The sequence below is a fragment of the Trichosurus vulpecula genome, chromosome 2 (genome assembly GCF_011100635.1).
Source record: "Trichosurus vulpecula isolate mTriVul1 chromosome 2, mTriVul1.pri, whole genome shotgun sequence".
NCBI lineage: Eukaryota > Metazoa > Chordata > Mammalia > Diprotodontia > Phalangeridae > Trichosurus > Trichosurus vulpecula.
The window spans coordinates 217,843,235-217,864,855 of NC_050574.1; the positions used below are offsets into that span (position 1 = coordinate 217,843,235).

General features: G+C 34.7%; 1 protein-coding gene across 1 annotated transcript in view; it reads right to left on the bottom strand.

Annotated features, from left to right (window-relative positions):
* SCN3A (sodium voltage-gated channel alpha subunit 3) overlaps positions 1-21,621 on the bottom strand; it is a 116,228-nt gene that overhangs the window by 53,623 nt on the left and 40,984 nt on the right. Inside the window, exons 12-17 of the mRNA XM_036744309.1 lie at positions 19,525-19,875; positions 18,226-18,358; positions 13,904-14,142; positions 6,013-6,186; positions 4,391-4,747; positions 1,885-2,361 (exon numbers count right to left, since the gene is read on the bottom strand). Of these exons, the coding sequence (XP_036600204.1) occupies positions 1,885-2,361; positions 4,391-4,747; positions 6,013-6,186; positions 13,904-14,142; positions 18,226-18,358; positions 19,525-19,875 (1,731 nt within the window). The remainder of the gene's footprint in view (positions 1-1,884; positions 2,362-4,390; positions 4,748-6,012; positions 6,187-13,903; positions 14,143-18,225; positions 18,359-19,524; positions 19,876-21,621) is intronic.

The following is a 21,621-nucleotide window of genomic DNA, read 5'->3' on the forward strand; positions in this document are numbered from 1 at the left end:
TCAGTCTCATCATTTTTTCCCATACATATTATGCTTTCTTTTATCTCTTTGTTTTTGCTTATGTTGCTCCTTCTCCTTGAAATGATTTCCTTTCCTCTCTTATGTTATCTATGTCTTACCCATCCTTCAAGTCCCACCTTGCCAATGAAGCATTTCCACACTAGTACAGCTTGCACTGAATTTTTCTTTCTCCAAATTTCTCTTGTCCTTAGAGTCAGTACCTGTATATGTAACACATTTTTCTCTAATAGTTTCACACGCATGGGTTTTCTTTCCCTAGCCAGATAGTAAGTTTCTTGATAGCAGGGGAAACTTCATATTCCTCTGTATCAACTAAGGCTAGGACTGTGCTTGTCTATGCTAAAATAAATAATTTTGGATTGACATTTCTTTTTTCTTTGTTTTTTTCAAGAAATCTAAGTTAAGGAACGAATTAGTCTTTAAGTATGAGCAACTACACTTAATTTCATTAAGTAAACTTATAGAATGAGTTCTGATAAGAAAGTAGGAATAATCAAATACTTTTGTATAATGCTTTAAGGTTTACAAAACACTTTCACGTTAGCTATGATGTGTTGGCAACTGTGATATTTCTACAAAATGGCTAGGATAGTATGAGTTGTAAATTGGTTACTCACTATGGTAGGGATTCAGATGTTATGTAATCTGGGATAAAAATCCAATATTCACACTAAAAAATGTCTGGTCCCAAAATAGAATTAGACAGCATCATGGATCTGATTACTATGCTGGCAGTACTAAGCCTACATAGCAAATCTTCGAGTGTTATGACATTTTTTATTGGCATGCTAGTGTGTTTTGAAGAAGGATTTGAAGAATTTTTAATAACCTCTAATCCTTTGTCCACACAACAAACATTGGGGTGCAACATTGGCAGAATTAATTGTACTATCAGTTGATCCTACCATGGAAGATAGTATGTATTCTGAATATCCATGTTTGAAATTTGCAGTAAAAAGGCAAGAATATACTTATATATGTATGAAATAAAGAATTAAGATTGGTTTGAGTTATCAGGTCCCAGACTAGTACTTTTTCAGGGTTCTGATTTCTTATCCTAATTGGCAAAAGACAAATAACATCACAATTTCTATTTTTTCTTAATAATTAAGGCATTACTATATATATATATATATATGCATATATATTCATGTCATATCTAAAGACAAAACACCAAGGTCCTACATATAAAATGCTGTGTCCCATGAATGCCCAAACAATTTTTTTAGAACTAGTAGTAGGAAGGCAAGAAGACAAATTCATTCCAATATTCTTTTTCACTTGATTTAAAACATCAGCTTAATTATCCTGTAAACATGACACTTACCCAATACTCCATCCACTTTCCAAATATGTGCAGACAATAAAATTTTAGCTAGTTATCTAGTTATCATTAATTACATTCATGGTTTATTAATGTAGGTTCAGAGGTATATGGATAACAATATTAAAATAATCTTTTCCACCAAATGTATACTATAAATGACATATTATACATCATTAAGTACATACTTGGAGTAACTGAAATATAATACATAGAATTTCCCAAAGAAGAAATGATGCAGTGCTGTGGCTGTTTGGGGACAACCATTTTTGGAAGGCCAAATGGAGTTGATTGGAAAGAACTTTTTTTAACATAGAATTTAGAGAAAAAAATGAGAAAATTAATTTGTAGGTCTTTCAGAGACATCACTTTACTCTGAAAAATTGTGTGGTTTCCTAAAATTGGGTTCAATGCTATGTGCTTTATACACTTAACAGAATTATAACATCTAATAATCTATTCATATGTAATTAAGGAACATTAAATAAGTACATCACTATCAGAAGTTGTACAAATTACAACTTAAAAAAAATTCATACCTCTTTGCTTTCTTCCAGTTCTGATTCACTGCTGAAATCTTCAGTATTTAAGTTTTCAAAATCAGATTCACCAACTGCAATTGGTACTGTTACAGTAAGGCTGGGGTTGTTTATGAATGACATGTAATCATTTTCATCAATTATATATTTTTCCACGCTGCTTCCTGTACCTACACCACTGGTAGTTCCATTACCATCTTTCAGATAATTAAGGTCTTTGCTTATTTCAACTGGAGTATTATTGGAAATGCAACTTTCTATCTTATTGCCTTCAAGGACTTTGATTTCTATAGCTTTTGGCTTTCCAACAAAGGCTTTTTGGACACATTCCCGAATTTCTTTTTTCACATAATCTATCCCCTTCTGCATTCTCCCCACAGCAATCTGGAGATTGTTCATTTCGTTATCATCATCAGTAGCAGCAAGATTGTCTGAACTAAATGAGCTCAGCAGCAAGGCCAGAAACAGATTCAGTACCTAAAGGAAAATAGGAGATAAATGTAACTTCATTCATTTTTACATATGTTTGAAATCTTCAAACACTAGAGTCTCCAAATAATTAAAATTCAGTATAAAGATTGGGATAATGGAGAGGTGCATGGTGGTTATGAACAGGCTGCAACACATAACAAATTAGGAATTACGAAAAGCTGTACTAAGGGATATTATTAAAGAAATATATGACTAAAAGAAAAGATGGGCCAGGCATGTTGTGAAAGCAAGAAACAAGCAGTAAAGCAAAACATTAAAAATGGGTGAGTTCTTAGATCCTACACCTAATACTAAAACAAAACAAAACAGAAATGAATCTCTTCTTCCTGTCACCAAAAGGATAATGAAACATCACAAACTTCCCACCCATCCTCTCCCTCCCTCCAACCAATTAAAGCATTGCTGATAATATAGATCAAACATTAGATAACAATCATGTTAAGGCAGAATGACCGACAAATAGATTCTAGTTCTGTTGAGCCTTTATTCTTATGTTCAAACTATGGTAAATGTTGGCATTAGCTAGTACTGCCATGACACATATAAAAGCCTCTGTTCTGGTCCTCTCTTTCCCCCAAGCCAGAAGAAGGAGTTTTTCCATTTTACTGGTTTTAGCTTCCCCCTTTCATTGACTTTCACAAGGATGCTTCTAGCTTAATTGTTAAACAATGTGTAACAACTAGAGTTTGGCCACTATTAGTGACTTCAAATGTAGGTTGCCTCAAATAAAAACTGCTTCAGTTAAAGGGCTGTTAGAATAGAGCAGATTATTTTAAACAAAAAATTCTAAAGAGAAAATTGTACATTTGCACAAGGCTTTAACTGATCTCATAATAAATATACTTTGCAATTTGTGTGTGCATATAATTTAAAAGAGAAGTGTATGTAGATACTTTGAACCATAATCATGTATACAAATTGGTTTTGTCTCTTATCTTTTCCACCAATAGAATATGATATGAGAATCTAACTGAAATTCCAGCAACAGCAGCGGGAAATGTGGAGGCAATTAAATGATAAACTAATAAGCCATGATCGATACAGTTGTAGTCTACTGTTGCTGACGTAAAGGGAAATTTATTTAGAAATTTTTCTGTGGCGTAAGGTGTCTCCATAAATTCATTATCTATGTGGTAAGCAGACATGTGGGAGGTGAAGGTCCTGGTTTGCCTCCTAGCTGTCCTCTAGATTTTCTTCTTAACCTAAAGCCTCTCAATTTTGCAATCTGAAAAGAATAATTTTATTCATATATCCACATGCCTATATGTGTAGATATATAGATCTATCATATCGCTGCTACAGTTCTTTCAAGAATGCAAGTGCTTCAGTTTCTTCTAAGAGGACAGTCTAGCCCAATACTACCAAGAACTGCTTTTGGTTCATTCAAAGACAACTGAGACATCTTAACATTAAGTAACATAAAACCACAGTTCATACACTTATATTCAATAATCTCCTACAGCTCAAAATGAGCTGAGGATTAGAAACTGCCTACAAATTTCGGAAATCTAAACAATTTCTATAACTTAGATTCGAGTCCCTAGTTTTGTTTTTTCCCCTTTCTAAATAATTCAAACTGATAACATGAGGGAAAGCATTATACCTTATTCCTGTTCATGTCTTTGCACTCATAAGACTTAACACAATGTTTTGTGATTAATAAGGATTCAATAAACATTTGTTTAAGGAATGAATTGTTCAGTAAAAGAATTCTGTAAGCTCAGGAATTATTCTGTAATTTTTTTGAGTTTTTGTCTGAAATATATCAATAATTATACCTGATTTTAATATAGTAAAATAAAATAGAATCAGAGTTCCAATTCTCTCAAGAGTTTGATAGTCATGTGACATGCCTCCTCATTTTTGAAGAATATTATTGGGGTATAAAGACAGAATAATTGTAGAAATACTTCTGTCAGAACTGGATATTTCCTACATCCATATATATATGGACATATATATATTTATAATTTATGACAAATATATCTTTGAATCATTTGGAAAGAAAACATACCACTAGGTTCCCAATCACCATGACCAACATGAAAACAATAAGGCACATGGTTTGGCCTGCCACCTCCATACAGTCCCACATGGTCTCTATCCATTCTCCACACAGCACCCGGAATACAATGAGGAAGGAATGGAAGAAGTCATGCATGTGCCAGCGTGGAAGTTCACAATCGCTGGAGATCTTGCAGACACATTCTTTGTAGCTCTTGCCAAAGAGCTGCATGCCAACCACAGCAAAAATGAAGACAATGATGGCCAACACCAAAGTCAGGTTTCCCAGAGCCCCCACTGAGTTGCCAATGATCTTTATCAGCATGTTCAGTGTTGGCCAAGATTTTGCCAACTTGAAAACCCGGAGCTGGAAACAAGGGGAAAGATGCTTTCAGTATTAATCACAATAAACATTTGGAAGCTTTTATTTTGTCTGAAATGTTGTAGGTACACCTCTAAATGATGGTGAAAGTCAGTGTATGCTAGGCCAATTCTGTATTGATATTTAAATAGAAAATTCATAATATTGGTCCCAAACTAAGAAATTATATTATTATAAAAGTATTCATGTTGTATAATTTCATATTTCATGAAATTCCTATAAAATAATAAAGAAAGAATAAATATTTAGCTAGTGATAACGAAACCAAAATTGTTGAAGCACTTAGCTTGCTAGAGTAGTGAATCAACCAGAAAGCTGGCCTAAAAGCCAAGAATGATTCCCCTACCATCTCTGACATGTATCTGCTGTGTGACCCTTGCTAGGCAACTTCACTTTTCCATGCTCTAGGCCAAACTTTGGATTTAGTCAAAAGGCTGTACTTAAGGATCTAGATGGCCACATGTGGCCTCAAGGCCACAGATTCCCCACCCCTGCTCTAGGCAATTTTCTAAGACTATAAATTACAGAAAAGGGTACTGAATTTCATGAGTAGAGGGTTTTTCCTCACATGAGAGTTCTCTGAACCAATGAAAATCACAGATCAAGTCCGTATCATAGCCTTACAGACTGACAAAAGAGAATAGTTAAAACCTTGTTAAGGGATTACTAATGAATTTAGGTAATTAATAAAACTCCCTATAGTTTAGGGAAGAAAAGCAAAATTAATTTTTAAAAAGGTGATTTTCAAACTTTTTAAATTAAATAAGGAAAAAAGAGGTTGATATTTTAAAAAACAAAATCTCTTTTCCCTCAAATTTTTCAATCATAATACCAATATAGATTTTGCTAAATATTTATTGAAAAGGCTCACACTAAAAAAATTTGTAAAATTTCAGTATGTGGTAGTTAATTGCTTAGATTAATGAATGAGTTGTAAATTTAATTATATTAAGCATAAAGCAATAACAAAAACGAAGAGTTTGCTTAATGTTTTTTTTCAAGTTTCAAAAGTACATTTACTAGTTCTTTAAAGATATCTATAGAATGTTATCATTTTGTTGTAAATACCAGTAATCCTCTTGGTTCTTGGAGCATAGGCATTCATAACTAAGCCTTCACTGGAAATTTCATTACCTCATATATTAATACTTCTTGAAAGTTCCTGATCATATAAACATATAATGATTACAGTTTAAAATAAATTTCAGAGTAAAAAAGGCAGAATATAAAGATAGTGATTCTGCAGCTACCAGTCTAAATGATCGGAGAACTGACAATCCTTCCACGTTGGCCAAGCCGAGCTCCATTAAACTAAGGCTGACAATAATGCCGTCAAAGATATTCCAACCCTCTTGGAAATAATAATATGGATCCATGGCAATTATCTTGAGAACCATTTCAGCTGTGAAGATTCCAGTAAATACCTAGTGTAAAATATAAATGGTTACTCTCATAACATTAAAAAGCGTTGATACAATTATTTATAATCCAAAGACTTAAAAAAGTAATATTATGGTAGCTCTTAATATTAATCTAGGTTAGAAGGTAATTTAATGATGGAACATGTCTATGAAAGTTTAGGAAATTTTTAAAATTTTTTCTTAAAGCATTGAACTATTTCTCCAATTATAAAACAATTTATATTTTAGATTACCAGACAAGTGCCAATTTTGTTTTTAATTTCATCATACCCAATTTCTAATCTGTGGCTGAATGATTTCTGAAATACTGCAGTGATGAAATCCTTTTCCCCTCCATCACCACCTCTTTCATTGCCAAATTAAATTATTTTAGTATTACTTTTTTGAAAGGAAAAATAATATATCATTTATTTGGAAAAAGCAATCACTTATTAATGGTGATAACTCAAGAAAAATTATCATCAAATGAAAGAATAATAGTATTCCTCATGATTTTGGGGGGCAGCGCTTGAGGCACTTAAGGCATTCTGTTTGTAGTATTATAAACATTCCCTAAACAATAAGAACATGTTTTCACAAATGTTGTAAATTAGCAACCTCTGGGTACATGCATGCCTTTAGATTCAGGTTAATGGATTCATAGAGCAAGGAACCAAAGATTTAATTAAAATCACTGGAAAACATCCTTAGCAAACACCCCTAATTAAGATTAATGAGTTATCTGAGCAAATAGCTAAAATAGTCATTGGAACAAGAAAACAATGAAACAATTTCAAAGTTTGTGTTAGCTGAAAAAGAGAGGTTAAAAGATGATGGAAAGAAGCCTATCAAATTATACTTCCAGAAAATTGTTAAATAAATCACATTAACTTGGAGTAGTTGAAGACTGTATTTTAAAGAGGTACAGTCAAGCTTACCATCTGTTTAGTTGTCTACTGTGCTTTAAAGGAACATTGTGAAAGTGAATAAGCTCCAAAACATGTCGTCTCCTGAAGTACAACTTTGATACAAAGAAAATGATCAGCCTTTCTAAACATGTCAATGTTGATAAAACCCTAAATTTCCCAAACTCAGAGAGATAGCACTAGACATAGGTGAATTCAGTGACTGGCACATGAAATGATGTTACTCATTCATTGAAGCACAGAAATATTTTACTTTGTAAAAGCTTATATACATATATATGCACACATATACAAATATAAATCTAATTTACTTAATGTATATATGAGGAAGATAGTCTTCATTTTCAACAGAATTCTTTACTTTTGAAGAAAAACTCCTCATAGGATACCTTAAATGTTATTGCCTCTAATACTTGCCCAACATTATTTTATTTAAGTAAATTACTTATATGGTAAAAATAATAATAAAATAATAATAGCAAGTATTTATATAGTGCTCACCATGTGTAAGGCTAAGTACTAACATGCTAAGCATTTTCTAAATATTATCTTACTTGATCCTCACAATAACCCCGGGAGATAGATACTTCTCTTATTCCTATTTCACAGTTAAGAAAACTGAGGGAAACAGATTATATGACTTGCCCAAGGTCACACAGCTAGTAAGTATCTGAGATGAGAATAGAACTCAGGTTTTCCTGACCTCAGGCCCAGCACTCTATCCACTGGACCACCTAATTACCTCGATATTAATTCAGTACTTTTCAGGAATAAACCTACTATGTAAGATACCAATGATAGATAATGGATAAATGATAGATAGATGGATGGATGGATGAATGGATGGAAGGAAAGAAAGACATCTATAATAGAAAGATACTTCAGATAAAATGACCAAGAAAACTATGATGAATCCTGGTTACTCATCTGCAAACATCTGCTTATGACCAAAATAAGGAAAAAATATAAGGTAATATTTTTCAAATTTTTTGATGATTACCCATTCAAGCACTATAACAATTATATAAATGTTTTAAAAACATACTTTTTTCATCTGAAATATTCTATAAGTATCATAATAGCATTTACAAAAGCAGCTTATTGCTCTGAAATTGTTCAGTTTAAAATTACAACTATTCATATTGCCTTGGTATTGGGAATAAGATTTATTACAGAGAGCAGAAAATATCATTCTTCCAATATATAGTTTAAAATTCTTCTCACTTGAACAACTAAGAAAGAGTGAGTTTCTTTTTTATTCATTTTCTTGCAAGTTTGGTTATCTCTGTCAGACAAGAGTTCTCAGGAAATGGCTTTCATTGCAGATGAGTGTACTCCACCGTGGTGATTATGGCTGCTGAGACTGCTGGTCTTTGACACCTGGGTTTATTTGCCAGATCAGACACTTACTGAGTGTGATCTGGATGAGTTATTTAGTTTTTCTTTACCTCAGGGTCCACAAATATAAAATGTAAATAATAACACTTGAACTATCTAAAAAATACTGTTCATGAAGAAAGTGATTTGCAAATCTTAAGCCTATATATAAACGTCTTGTTATTATTCTAATGTTGGGGATGGGAGGGTAATTTGATTAGGAGAATGCTGTTCAGTTTGATGAGCATCCCCCTTCCCATTAACTTGATGGGATTGCAAGACCTTTGTTAGAAGAGAGTACCTCCTACAGAGTAAGACAGGTACCTTTGCTCTTTACTGAGACATATGCCCTTCGACCTTGCTAGAAGGACACGGAGAACTCCCCAATTGGTCCCCAATGATTTATTTAGCTGATTCAAAGATGAATGGCAGTTGTCAGTCAGGGGAACTCTTCACTCGTGTCAGAGCAACCTCTCTTCTCTCCCAATATTGAATTGTGAAAAGCTTTGCTCTTCTAAAACCCTTTTCCCCTGAGTGCCACAGGGAAAGGATTTCTCCGGTCTCCTTTCTCCCTCCCTCTTCCCCTTCCCCCACCCCCAGTAGCAATAGCAGCTTTTTTGGTAAACATTCTTTTTTCATGAATAAAAGTGATCTACACATAGCAGTGGGAAACATACACTTGCCCAGACAAACCTGGAACTGGAGTTCTAGGACCTCCCAATTCTTGGTTGCCTTTTTTTGCCTGTTTCTTTTTCTTTTGTACAAGTCAGTTCCTAGTGGTCTGAGAAATGGAAGTTTCCAAGCTCAAGGCTTAACTGATGGATAATCCTGATTGGAAGAGTTTCTGAGTTTGGGATTTATGCACCAGCTATCCACAGGTAAAAGGTTTTCACAACGGAATGTTTTTTAGAAGAGAAAAGGACCATTGATAAGAATCCTGCAGATGAAGGACTAAAGCCTAGCTGAGGAGATCTGGACCATGCCAGCTCTCCATGATAACAGCTAAAATGACTAGCTTGGACAGTGCATAATTGAGGTGAATGGGAAATAACTAAGCAGCATTATCACAAAGGATATTTACCTTCCAGGACGTTGTGATAAACGTAATGGGTTAAGTGGTTGTTGTTTCTTCTTTTCATATTTTAAATGTACTGGTGCAGGTATACCTGTGAGTCCATTGCATCCTATGTATTTTCTGCAGTGGACGAAATAAAAAGCTCTCCTACATCAGATGATTATGTTCTGTACAGAGTACTTTTGAGGAAGTAGAGCCTGTTACCTACTTTTGGGGAAATGCTAAGTGGGAGCCATAGCTAGACTTTATTTTAGAGATTTCCCTGGAGTTTTATGAGCTTGGTCTATATGGGGCCAGAGTCTCTTGTGGTGGAACCCCTGGGCCACAAGGTACACATACTAGTCCACAATTTTACATCCATAATTTCAATGTCTGATCTCCCAGAAAAATTAAAAAACCTTTTCAAAATACCCTCGACAGTAGAGAAACATTTTACACATTGCTTAGTCTGTCAATCAGTTAATCACTAAACATTCATTAAGCATTTATTATGTGCCAGCCCCTGTGCTGAGTACTGGCAACACAAAAAGGTAAACAATAGACTGCACATTCTTTAATGTAAATAATCTGAAAGTATGTATGATCTTATTTACATGTTGTTCAAAACCTTGAGTGAATTTACATGGTATAAAACAGAAATATGGAAACTTGCATGACTAAATTCTTTCTAGGGGAAAGAAAAAAGTAGGCAGAAGCACTAGCATTTCTTTATAGGCAGTAGTCGGCTTAAAAAGGTCTTTGAAACTATGTGACAATAACCGGTGTGGACTTCATTTTCATCTTGCAGTAGAAGGGAAATTAGAACTCTAACAGAAACTTCTCGTTCAGTGTTTTCTGAAAGCAAAGATTACTGCTGTAAAATGTGGTCCTGACAATACAGTGCTGTTTAAAATTCAAACAGAATTGCTTAGCAAGCAGGATCCAGTTGAAAGGGCTAGATTTATAATTATTGAATTTGTATAAAGGTGTTGGAGAAGTTTATGCATTAACATAAACATCAAAGTTGACTTAAGAAGAAAATAATAGGTTTCATAATACTATATGAAATATTTATGATTCTACTTCATTTTTAACATTGATCTAAGAATCAGGAAATCTGGGCTCTGCAACTAACTAGATTGTGTAACCTTGGGCAAGTCATCTAACTTCCCCGATTCCCCAGTTCCTTCACTTGTAAAAAGGAGTTGAACAAGATAATCTCTGAGTTTCCTCTCAGGTCTACAATTCTGTGGTTTATAAGAGAGATTTAAAGCTTTAAGGGATATATTGAATAGTAGAATCCAGATAACAACAGTCTGGAAATTGGTCCAAATCTAATGGAATAGGGATAATGGTAGAGTCCTGTGCATAGGTTCAAAAAATCACCTGCCCATGTACAAGATGGAAGTGAGGTGACGAGACTCCAGCTCAGGTGAAAAAGACCTTAGGGTTTTAGTTAATTATAAACTCAACATCAGTCAGTGTAATATCACTGACTAAAGGCTGTGCTTTTGGACTACATTAGTAGAAGTCTACAGAGTTTGAATAAGAGAAGAAATGATCCCACTGTATTGTAACCTGGTCAAAACATATTGAGACATTTGTTTTTAGTTATGAGCACAAATTTTAGGAAGGACATTGACAATCTTTCATATTTGTAGGAGGTTAACCAGTTCTGTTTAGGGACTCCAAACCATGGAGGATAATGGGAAATAGGGTGGAAAGGTAGACTGTGACCAGATTGTGGTAGTCTTAAAAACCAGTCAAAAGAGTTTGGACTTGTTACAATAGGGAATCATTTTTGTTCTTTAATAGAGAAGTGATAGGGTAGAAGTAGAAAGGATAGGAATATTGCTGTAGAAGTGGTATGTAAGATGAAATGGATGGCGGAAAGTTTGAATCTGAGAGAAATTTTGGGAAACAAAAAGAACACGACAAAATTGGTGCCAAAATGGATATAAGAAATGAAATAAAGGGAAGAGTCAAAGATGACTCCAAAGCTTCGATCTTGGATATTAGGTGAATGGTAGTACCTCTGAATAAAATGGATTTCTTAGGAAAGAAAGTTTGTTTGAGGGAGAGAATGATGAGTTCAATTTTTGACCTGTTAGATTTGATTGACCTGGAGATGTAGGCTGTTAAAAATTTGGGACTAGAAAGCCATGAATATAGATAAGCTCACAGATAAGTTGAGTGTAGAAAAACTTAATAAATATTTGTTGTCTGACTGACAGTAAATTACTAGAAGAGTAAGTCACCAGTGTAAGTTATCTTCTTTCTTTCTCATTTTTCTTGGGTAAATTAAAGTGAAAGCACCTACTTATAATTATTTGGTAAACAATACAGTATAGTTATATTTGATTGTAGTCATCATATTCTGTCTGTGGTCATGGAGTCTTTTTTTTAATGTGGTATTTCAAGTTTGGAACCCCTGTGTCATCTCTGAACAGAAATTAATCCGAGTCCACCCCTGAAGGGACCTAAGCCATTCCTTGTAACTTTCCTACTTTTATTGATCAGCATGTTTCTAGTCACCTAGTTTCAAAATGTCAGAACACATCTTTGACTTTTCCATCACTCTGACATTCCATACGTTGCCATATCCTGTAGCTCATCCCCTGTACCCTATCCTCCCTCCAGAGAGTCTCTTCCTCTATTCTATCTCCACTCACACTTCCACCACCCTAACATAGGCCCTTATCACAGGATTATTGTAATAGCCTCCCTGACTTTTGGTCTTTCCTCTCCCCAATCCAGATTTCTCAAAGCTACCAAATTATTCTTTCTATTGCACAGGTCAGACCTGTGCTAAAAACCACCACAACAAAAAGAAATAAACAAACAACTTTAGTTATGCTGTATTGCAAATAGAATGAAATATAAAATGCAAATATTTTAAGACTCCACTGTCTGGCTCCAAACTAACTTTCTGGCTTTATTTCTATAAACTGTGGTCTTACACATCATACTTGCAGGGCTACTTAGTCCAATCCTGGGAGCTACCCATCAAACCTCATTCTTTCTGAATTGTTACGCCTCTAGCAAGAGTTTACTCTCGGAAAATTTCTGGATATGCTTCTGATCTAAGTTTTCAAATGTGTGAATCAAAATGTGTCCTGATTCCATACAAATTATCAGAGTAAAAATGCATCATTTTAGGACTGTTTTTACTCCACCCCCTAGAAAATACAAAGGATTCACAAGATTCCATAAACAGTGCATAAAACACATAATGGACTCATTATGGTTCATAATACAATTCTCCTCCTACTCATGACTCCCACTTTCCAGAGTAACATATTCAGTCTCCTAGACTTACAGAATCATCCTGTGATTTGTACTTCCCTTGTCAGAATGACAGACTTAAGACTGATAGAGAGGCAATTCCCTTCCCACTGAACTTGCACTATTCAAATCACCCTTTGGAAAAGCAGGTACACAATGCAGGTCTCTTATTACCTAATATGTTAGCTTTTTTCCTCTGTTGTTCATCCTGCCTCAAGACCACATGCGTAATTTCCTCCCTAAGAGGTAAGTAGGTACTACTCATAAACTTGGAAAGTGCCCTTTCTCTGATATAAGGCTGTATTTTGGAGAGGAAAGCCCCAAAGCTGGCCTACTCTGCTTTTACCAAAAAGATGGATTCCAGGAAATACCCTTCATCTTTACTCTAAGGCTCCATTCCAGAAATCATGTTCTTGAGGATTCGGGGGAAGCAACCCTCAGGCTGATACCACGCAGGAGTCTCACTCTTTTCTAAAGGAAGATGGTCAGAACTCCCACCATTGAGACTAGGATATTTCCTTCCCCATATACTCTGTGTTTGGAAGATTATACCAGTGCCTCTACAAGGCTGTTGTAATCAACCTCAGAGGGCCACAAAGTGTGGACTGCATAACAGGTTTTTATATGATCATTACATCTGGAAGTTTTCACTTTAGATGCATTTGTAAGGGAAGTTCTTCACTCCCTTGGAGGCATGAGGACATCATTTTGACCTGGTATGCTGTACCTTTGTACAGATGATCCCCTTGGTCTGGATCCGACCCCCTCTTTTCCCCTCATAGAATCCCTAGCTTCCTTCAAAACCCATCTCAGGTGCCACCAGAGTCTGTCCAGATAATGTTATTAACATTATTCCCCTATTGTAAGTACTGCATGTAACTTTTATATTTTGTACATGTTGCATTTCCCCAGTAGAGTATAAACTTGAGAGTAGTGATGATTTAATTTATATCTCTGTATTCCAGAGTGCCTAGCCTAGTGCAGTAGGCAATTAATAAATGCTGAATGGGAGCAAATTGAATTATATTCTGACTAGTACACATTGATTTATCTAATGAACTATATTTGCATATCACTTTGTATATTCAGATGGACTTACCAGGTTTCCTACAGACAGCACACTGTTGAATTGCTGAGTCATAGGATAGTGTTCCATGGCCATAAATAGAGTGTTTAAGACAATGCAGATGGTGATGGCAAGATCAACAAATGGATCCATCACAATCAGATTAACAATGCGTTTCACTTTTAACCATGGATCCCAGCAGTCCCAGATGAGGAAAGTATTAGCAAATCTATACCAACATGGTGGACATTTCTGCCTGGATTCTTCAAGTTCTAGGGGGAAAGAGGAGGAATTGTAAAGGACTATAAACATAGTTCCTTCTTATTATTGCTAATAGATCAAGATTATATTTTTTAGTTAAGATTGATTCAGAAATTTAAAGAACAAATATTCATGACACTAAATTTAACTTACTTTAGAAAACAAATCCATTAGCTAGTTTCATGGATGCTTACTAGTAGGAATTTCATTTATATATGATGTTCTTGGCTTTAATCCAATTCAGGAATGTTTGTACACTAATGTAATAATTTAATTCTGATTAAATGACTGTGCTTATTTATGCTAAAGACATATATGTGCTGTTTATCAAAGCAGAACTATTTGTCTAGCTTATTAAGTCTATATCTTCTGAAGTTACAGCCACATTCTGTATCACTTGATAATATCTTGATTTTGACATTTTCTAATGCTCCCACCTTTGTTCATACATGTGTGCACTTATCTTCCTTATCTCTAGAAAGCAGAATCTTTAGGCTAATTCCCTTCATACATCATGAGAATGTGTACATATAGACTTTAGTTTTAGATCTAGGAACATATTTATCATTTTCTACTTCACCTACTCTATTGATGAGAATTTTTTTTAATTATAAGAAGTCAGTGTTCAAGAAATCTATTCAAAATAAATTTTAAAAGAAAATAGTTTCTCGTTTATATTTATAAACAAAATGTAAAAAAGATGAAAGGGTTATAAATTACTTGCTAGTTTCATACCTGTATGTCATGAATATTTTATTCAAGAAGAGAGACCAAAATTGATGGATATGAGAAATAGCACCAAAAAAATTGAAATCATTCATATCTTAATAGACAAGAACCAACAGGTTGCTGATAAAGAAATCATTTCAGAACAGTTTTCTCTGTATAAGCAAATTATTAACTAGTTAGCCCAAAGGTCAAAATTAACACCAAAACAGAAGGATAAAGATGAGAAGATACTTCATGATTACAAGAGTTCTGATCTCACCTATCTGACTGTGCTGTTTACTCTTTTTTTTAAAAGAGATAAATGGATAAAATTAAAGATACTGACTTTAGTGAAAATCAACTTCTTAGAAAACTTTAAACATTTAAAACAGTGAGTCCTGGGGCAAAAAACCTCAGAAACCACCTTTGGCAACAAATATGATCCCTTTTCATAGACAAGAGACTTGGCATCCAAGGGCAACATTATTTTCGAATACAAGATTATACTAAGATATTATGCAAGAGGATGACATAACATTAGGACCAGTATCATCTCACCTCACTGAAAAATGCAGTGGAGGAAGAAACAAGCTATTTTAAAAAGCCTGATGTGAGATCCAATTAAGACAGATCATTCCAAGAGTATCTATAGACTATAGTGATAGGAAGACAACAAATAGAAGCAAAATGGAACAGATTTGTCAGCATTTCAACAGAGATCTATTTTTATCATCACCGACAGTGGAACTACCACAATTAGAATCTAACATTATTTAATGTGCTTTGAGAGAAAACAGATATTTTTCAGTTAAGAAAAATAAATAGATAAAGAGTGGCTGGGCCTCACAAGATAAGAAAGTTGTATTAGGATTGATTTTAATTTTCAAGTCACTTATGGATTGATTTGCAAATTTTTTTGAAGGGGGAGGGAAAGTTTCAAAGAATAGAAATAACCCAGGATGGCATTACTACCAGAAAAAGTGACTCAGAAGGCCTTAGTTTTCAGTTGATATGTATCTAATTTCTTATCTATATTGAAGGTATGCTTGATGAAAATATAAGAGGGGAATAGGCAGGTTTTCATAGATGATTTTCTACAACGTAACATTTTCATAATTGACTGAACAATAAAGAATACAAGATCCCACTATGTCTATGCTTTCTTGATTATAAAACATTTTTAAATAGGGCAAAATGCAACTTTCAAGGCTTTCCTCCAATAAGTTTTCGATGTGTTTTAAAATCATTTAAGATTTCCTGAGAGATGTAATAACAGATAACTTTCTTCAATAATTTTTTAATTAGCAATATTAAGTGAGGCTTAAAACAGGGGGACATATTCACCAAAGGAGTTCATCAGCACCACAGAAGATGTTCCATATTGAAGAGGGATTCTATGTTTGTGGTTGATAATGTACACATTGCAGCAAACCCTAGAATACTAGAGTTCTTACTAAATTTGGCCAATGGTTATTCTAAATAGATTTGCCTAGCAAACCACATATCAAAATCAAGTAGATGAAGAATGCCTATTGCCTAGATTGTGACATGCATTGGATAGGCCTCCTATTGGGTCAATCATTAGTACTTACAGCTTTCATAGACACACAGACACACACATTCTCTCTCTCTCTCTCTCTCTCTCTCTCTCCTCTCTCTCCTCTCTCTCTCTCTCTCTCTCTCTCTCTCTGTCTCTCTCTCTCTCTCTTCCCACAGATGAACAGTGAGGTAGGCCCAGAATTAGAATGGGAAGAGAACATATAGGTTAGATTACATTTGGAAATTTATACAGTACTTTCAAACATCCCATGCTGCTCCCTGTGCACAAATGCACAAATGCCCATCTATTCAACAACAGTATTTTGCCAGACACTAAATGATGACAATTCATAGACCACTGTGATGTCCAAAGAATTAAAATGTCAATTGTCACAAAAGATGGTAAGGAGATGCATCATAAGTATGAATAGATTAGAGTATATTACCTATAATGAGTTCAGTGCAAAGAGTTCTGTAAAAGATATCATCTAAGAAAGCTATAACTGAAAAAAGAAGTAGACTGGTGGAGTAACCAGGGCAATGAACAATAAATGGGTAACAAAATGTTGGATTGGTATCCACAAAATATTTTTAAAACCTATAAAATGGTGTCCAGAATGTTGGGCATATCATCTATGGAGGACATGTGGAAGAGGACTGACAAGAATTACATGTGATGAGAAGGCACTGATAGGTTGGAATATGCACCAGTGAGGGTAGTGCCCATGCAAGTTAAATCATAGATCCATGGAAGTATCTAAGAATCTGCAGAACCTTCAACTATAACCACAAAAATAATGTAGCTCAGTGGCTATGCAAAAGTATGAGTTTTGGATTGTTATATTTATTCTTAACTAGAATCCTTAGAAACCTATAGTAGAAAGTATATTATTAAACAACATCATACAAACACATACACATATCCTTTCAAAAGGTCAAGATGATTAATATAATTAGCATTTTCTAGAGATTGTGGTATGTTAGAATTATTTAACATATAGCATGACACCAGTCACATGATATCTTATTTTCCTTGGGAGGTAGAGAGAAAATAAACTATGATAAATGCTACAGTATATATTTGTATACATTCTTTCTGACAAATTCAGATGGGGGGTGGGAAATTGTTCCACAGCATATGCTTCCTTGACCTACTTGAAAGACATGAATAGATATTTCTCTGGTCACATGATAGTGACCAGTATGAACACTAATTTTTTAAGGTGTCTGCTGCATGAGGGAAAGGAACCTTTAATCAATCACCATGACTAAGTGTGATGGAATTCCTGAAATGTCCAATTAATTTACCACTTTCCTCTCTATTACTGTAGAATATTGGTTCCTTGGGATGGAGAAGAAAATCAAACTGATTTTTTTTCTTGAAGCCCATTTTGTAGTGTGTCTGTAATCTATAGCAGTTTACAAAGAGTTGTTTTAGCAGATGATTATGATTTCTTGTATTTTTTAATTAATAAGAAAACATCATAACAAGAAACCTATAAGAAAGCAATACCTTAGCATTATGAGATGCAGCCACTGTAGAAAAGAGACAAAGAAAGACACAAGAAAAGTCACAAGAAAAGTTTAGGAACTGTCTTTTCTTATCAATAAGATAGCCCTGTATTTAGAATGAACCACGTGAGGTCCCATCAGTTGGACTGTTCTGATCTCGTGTGTTACAAAATGAATCTCAGTGTTCTAACTTTTCTACAAATCAGATGAATTTCTAAGATCAGATTCAGACATGTATGGACAAAGCATATCACAGATATTTATTTTAAGAAAGCAACTAGTGAAGGCCAGCCTATCCTGTGACAAAGTCTGAGTTTGTGCCATCCACTACATACCTTCCATCGTGTTGGTTAATATGCTGGCTATACTCATAGCTCTTTGCCTCCCAGAGGAATCTTCTAGCATCTCCATAGAAATCTGGTAAGAACTTAACCGCCTTTTTCTCACTTCAGTTTCTGTAGTGGTGCCCTGCAAATAAAATACTGATGGCTCAAACCAGTATCTTAAATTGGATACAAAAGCATAACAAAGCAACCCAGAGGACTTTTAGAAAGTCATGCATCATGCAGGTTTGTGTATAATGTAGTATAGGTTATGCAATTTGTCAAAAATTTGTAAAGGAGATTTCTTTATCTAAATTTGATAACTTTTAAAAGGGATTCAACTGTGTAGTGAGTAATCAGTATTGGAAAATCCTAATAACGTCATTATGTTATTATCCATCTCCAAATTTTCAATGATAAAGGTATCATTGTGATTTTCAGTGACAAAGTTTTTTTCTTTAAATGCAGTAAAAGCCATATATCCCCAGTCCTATATAAAATGTTTCTATTTTCATTAAAACATAAAAATGTTTTGCTCATTCAAAGTAATAATGTTCAATTTCATATGAACATCATTTTTCTCTCAAAAGAAAAATAAATATTTGAATTAAATATTCTTTAGATTGATTCATTTTCTTTAATGCTACATTACGACACTGACATTCATGGGCCAAATTTTTTCTCTCCATGCATGAACACAAATGTGCACTGAAATGTGTGTGCTTTCCTATGCCATTGTTAATTACTTTGAATTTGGGTTTCTACCCTGAAGAGTCATAATAGAGATCTCTAAGTTGAGACAAAAAAGAAATAATTTTCAACTTCTAGCCCTTTGAACATAGCATTGTTAGCCATGATAGATTCTCTGATTAAAGGTAGTGCTACAAAAAAATTCTCAAGTTAATATCCATGAACCAAAATTCAGAGCTGTTATTTAATAAGATATTCATATATTGGTTTTATAATTACTTGAAATATTATAGAACATAACAGTATGTGGCTGTACACTTTTAGAATGAATGAATATACTGTAATGATTCAGTATCAAAATTATTAATTGTTGGTAAGTCTGTGTGTGAAATGGGTTTCTTATTTAGGTTAGTTTTAGAAAACAAAAAGAACACTTAAGGAATTCCTTAGATTCTGTGGTTCACCACTTGATGAGCCAGGCAGTATTTTTGTGTTTCTTGCTGTGTAGAAACACAAGCTAGCATAGAAGAAAAAAGAGAGAGAAGAAAAAATACTACCCAGGCTTGACCTATGTCAGATTTGCGTATCATGTCAATAGTAGTGGGGTTTATCTATTATCACCTCTGGTGGAAGATGTCCAGTAGGTGACGTAAGTGTTGAAGGTCCACCCACCAAGGAAACCACACCATTGCAATCCACAGTGCTGTGCATCTTCCCATTGGCTGGAAGCACTGGCACCACCATCCTGGATGACATACTGGCCTGACTAACGTTACTGTGGCGTCGTTCTCCATGTCTGTGCGGCACAAAGAGTGAATCTCTCCTGCTCTCATTGTCTTCAAATGTGCTGTGCTCATCATCAGCAAAATCATTTTCAGAGCCGACATCCTTTGCTCGACCTCTGAAGCTGAAAATGCTCGTTTTGCTATTACGCCTTGGGGAAAACAGGGAGCCACGGATGCTCAGCAGAGACTGAACACAGCAGAAAAAAAGGAAAGCAAAAATAAATTGAATGCATAGACTCTGGATGCAGAGGGTGCCTTAGAAATCATTTCTTTCAGGTCCCTCATTTTACACACTGAGGCTTAATAAGATTAAGTGACATGTCCACAGTCACACAGATAGTCACAGAGCTGGGTTCTCTTTGCTATCTGTTAAATTCTTAAAATTATTCAGTTATGTTTCTTTTGGGTCAGGGTGGCCATGTATAGAGCAGGGTAACCAATTTTATTTAAAACACAAGTCACCAATTGGGGAAAATACTATTGAGGAATATACCTAAAGTTGAATGCAAAAAAATCTTTCTGAATAGGAAGGTATTGTGGCTAGGAATGAACGCGACTTGGGAAAAAAAATTCTTTCTGACCGCTGACCCCCAAACAACATGAATAAGTTGTTTTGAATTAGAAATGATCAAAGGTTTCCCTCTTCCCTTCATAGATCCTGGTAAGAAAGTATTCTCTCTTTTCTCCTTTTATGAATATAGGAGGGAAATTAATTTTACTCTCATGTACTTGGGAAAACACAGAAAGCAAATGCAAAAGGTTAGTCATATCTGGCTGGCCATCTATGAATTTAGAACAACATTAGCTTTTTTTTCCAGAGTTACCTACAGCTTTTCTGATAGCTCCTAATGGTCAACTCCATGACAAAAGTTAGTAGTTGGAGTCAAGAAGACTTGAGTTCAAATTCTGTCTCCGATACTTACTAACTATGTGACCCTGGGCAAATCACATAATGTCACTCTGTCTAAATGAGAATAATAATAATAGCACCTACCTTACAGTTGTTGTGAGGATCAAATGAAATAACATATGCAAAATTATTTCCAAACCATAAGTGCTATGTAAACTCTATCATCATCATCATCATCATCATCACAATTTATTATTTATTCATCATTTAATTAACCGGGTAGTATTTCTGTGTTGCTTGTTCCATAAAAACATTGGCTGGTATAGCAGAGAAAAGACTACCCAGGCTTTGCCTTTGTCAAATGCATTAAAAATTCTAAGACTGATAAGAAAAAGTAAAGCAGATAGATATGTAACTAACAAAGACTACAATATGGGTTCTAGCAAAGAGAAAAAAAAAAGGTAACCAATCTCTTCTGTTATCTCTTTAATTGTAGTACAAGAAACCATGATTCAGAGAATGTCAGAAATCACCTGTATTCACAAATAAATAACAAATACTAGCTTTGAAGGTAGTGGTTGCAATCTAGCATTGAGTCTATCCTTTTATGAACATTCGTTTTTAAAAATAAGTCATTTTAGAGCTCATGAAATGCACTCATTAGCAACACCAAATAATATGGTGTTTAGTGCAACATTTCAAAAATAATTCAATGCAAAATCTTTATTTACTCCACTTGACACAAATGATGATATCCCTCCCCCACCTAATCACCCAATAATTTATGTTATGAACAACATATAACACATTACTGTATGGACAGTAGCTAATGCTTGCCCCACTTATGCACTGGATAGGAATCCTTGTGCCCACTAGAACTCCCCACTACTGTAAGTAATTTCCTTTCTTTTCTATCTTCCTTTCTTCCTCCCATCCCCACTCCCCAAGAGCTCTCTGCCATTTCACCTCCTTTCCCAGATGCATTTTTCATCTTTGCCTCAGGGCTCCTTACTCTCTGGTCCTTGCCCCTTTTCTCTGCTTTTCACTATTCCCATAGCATTGGCTTTAACATTGGTGGGGGGA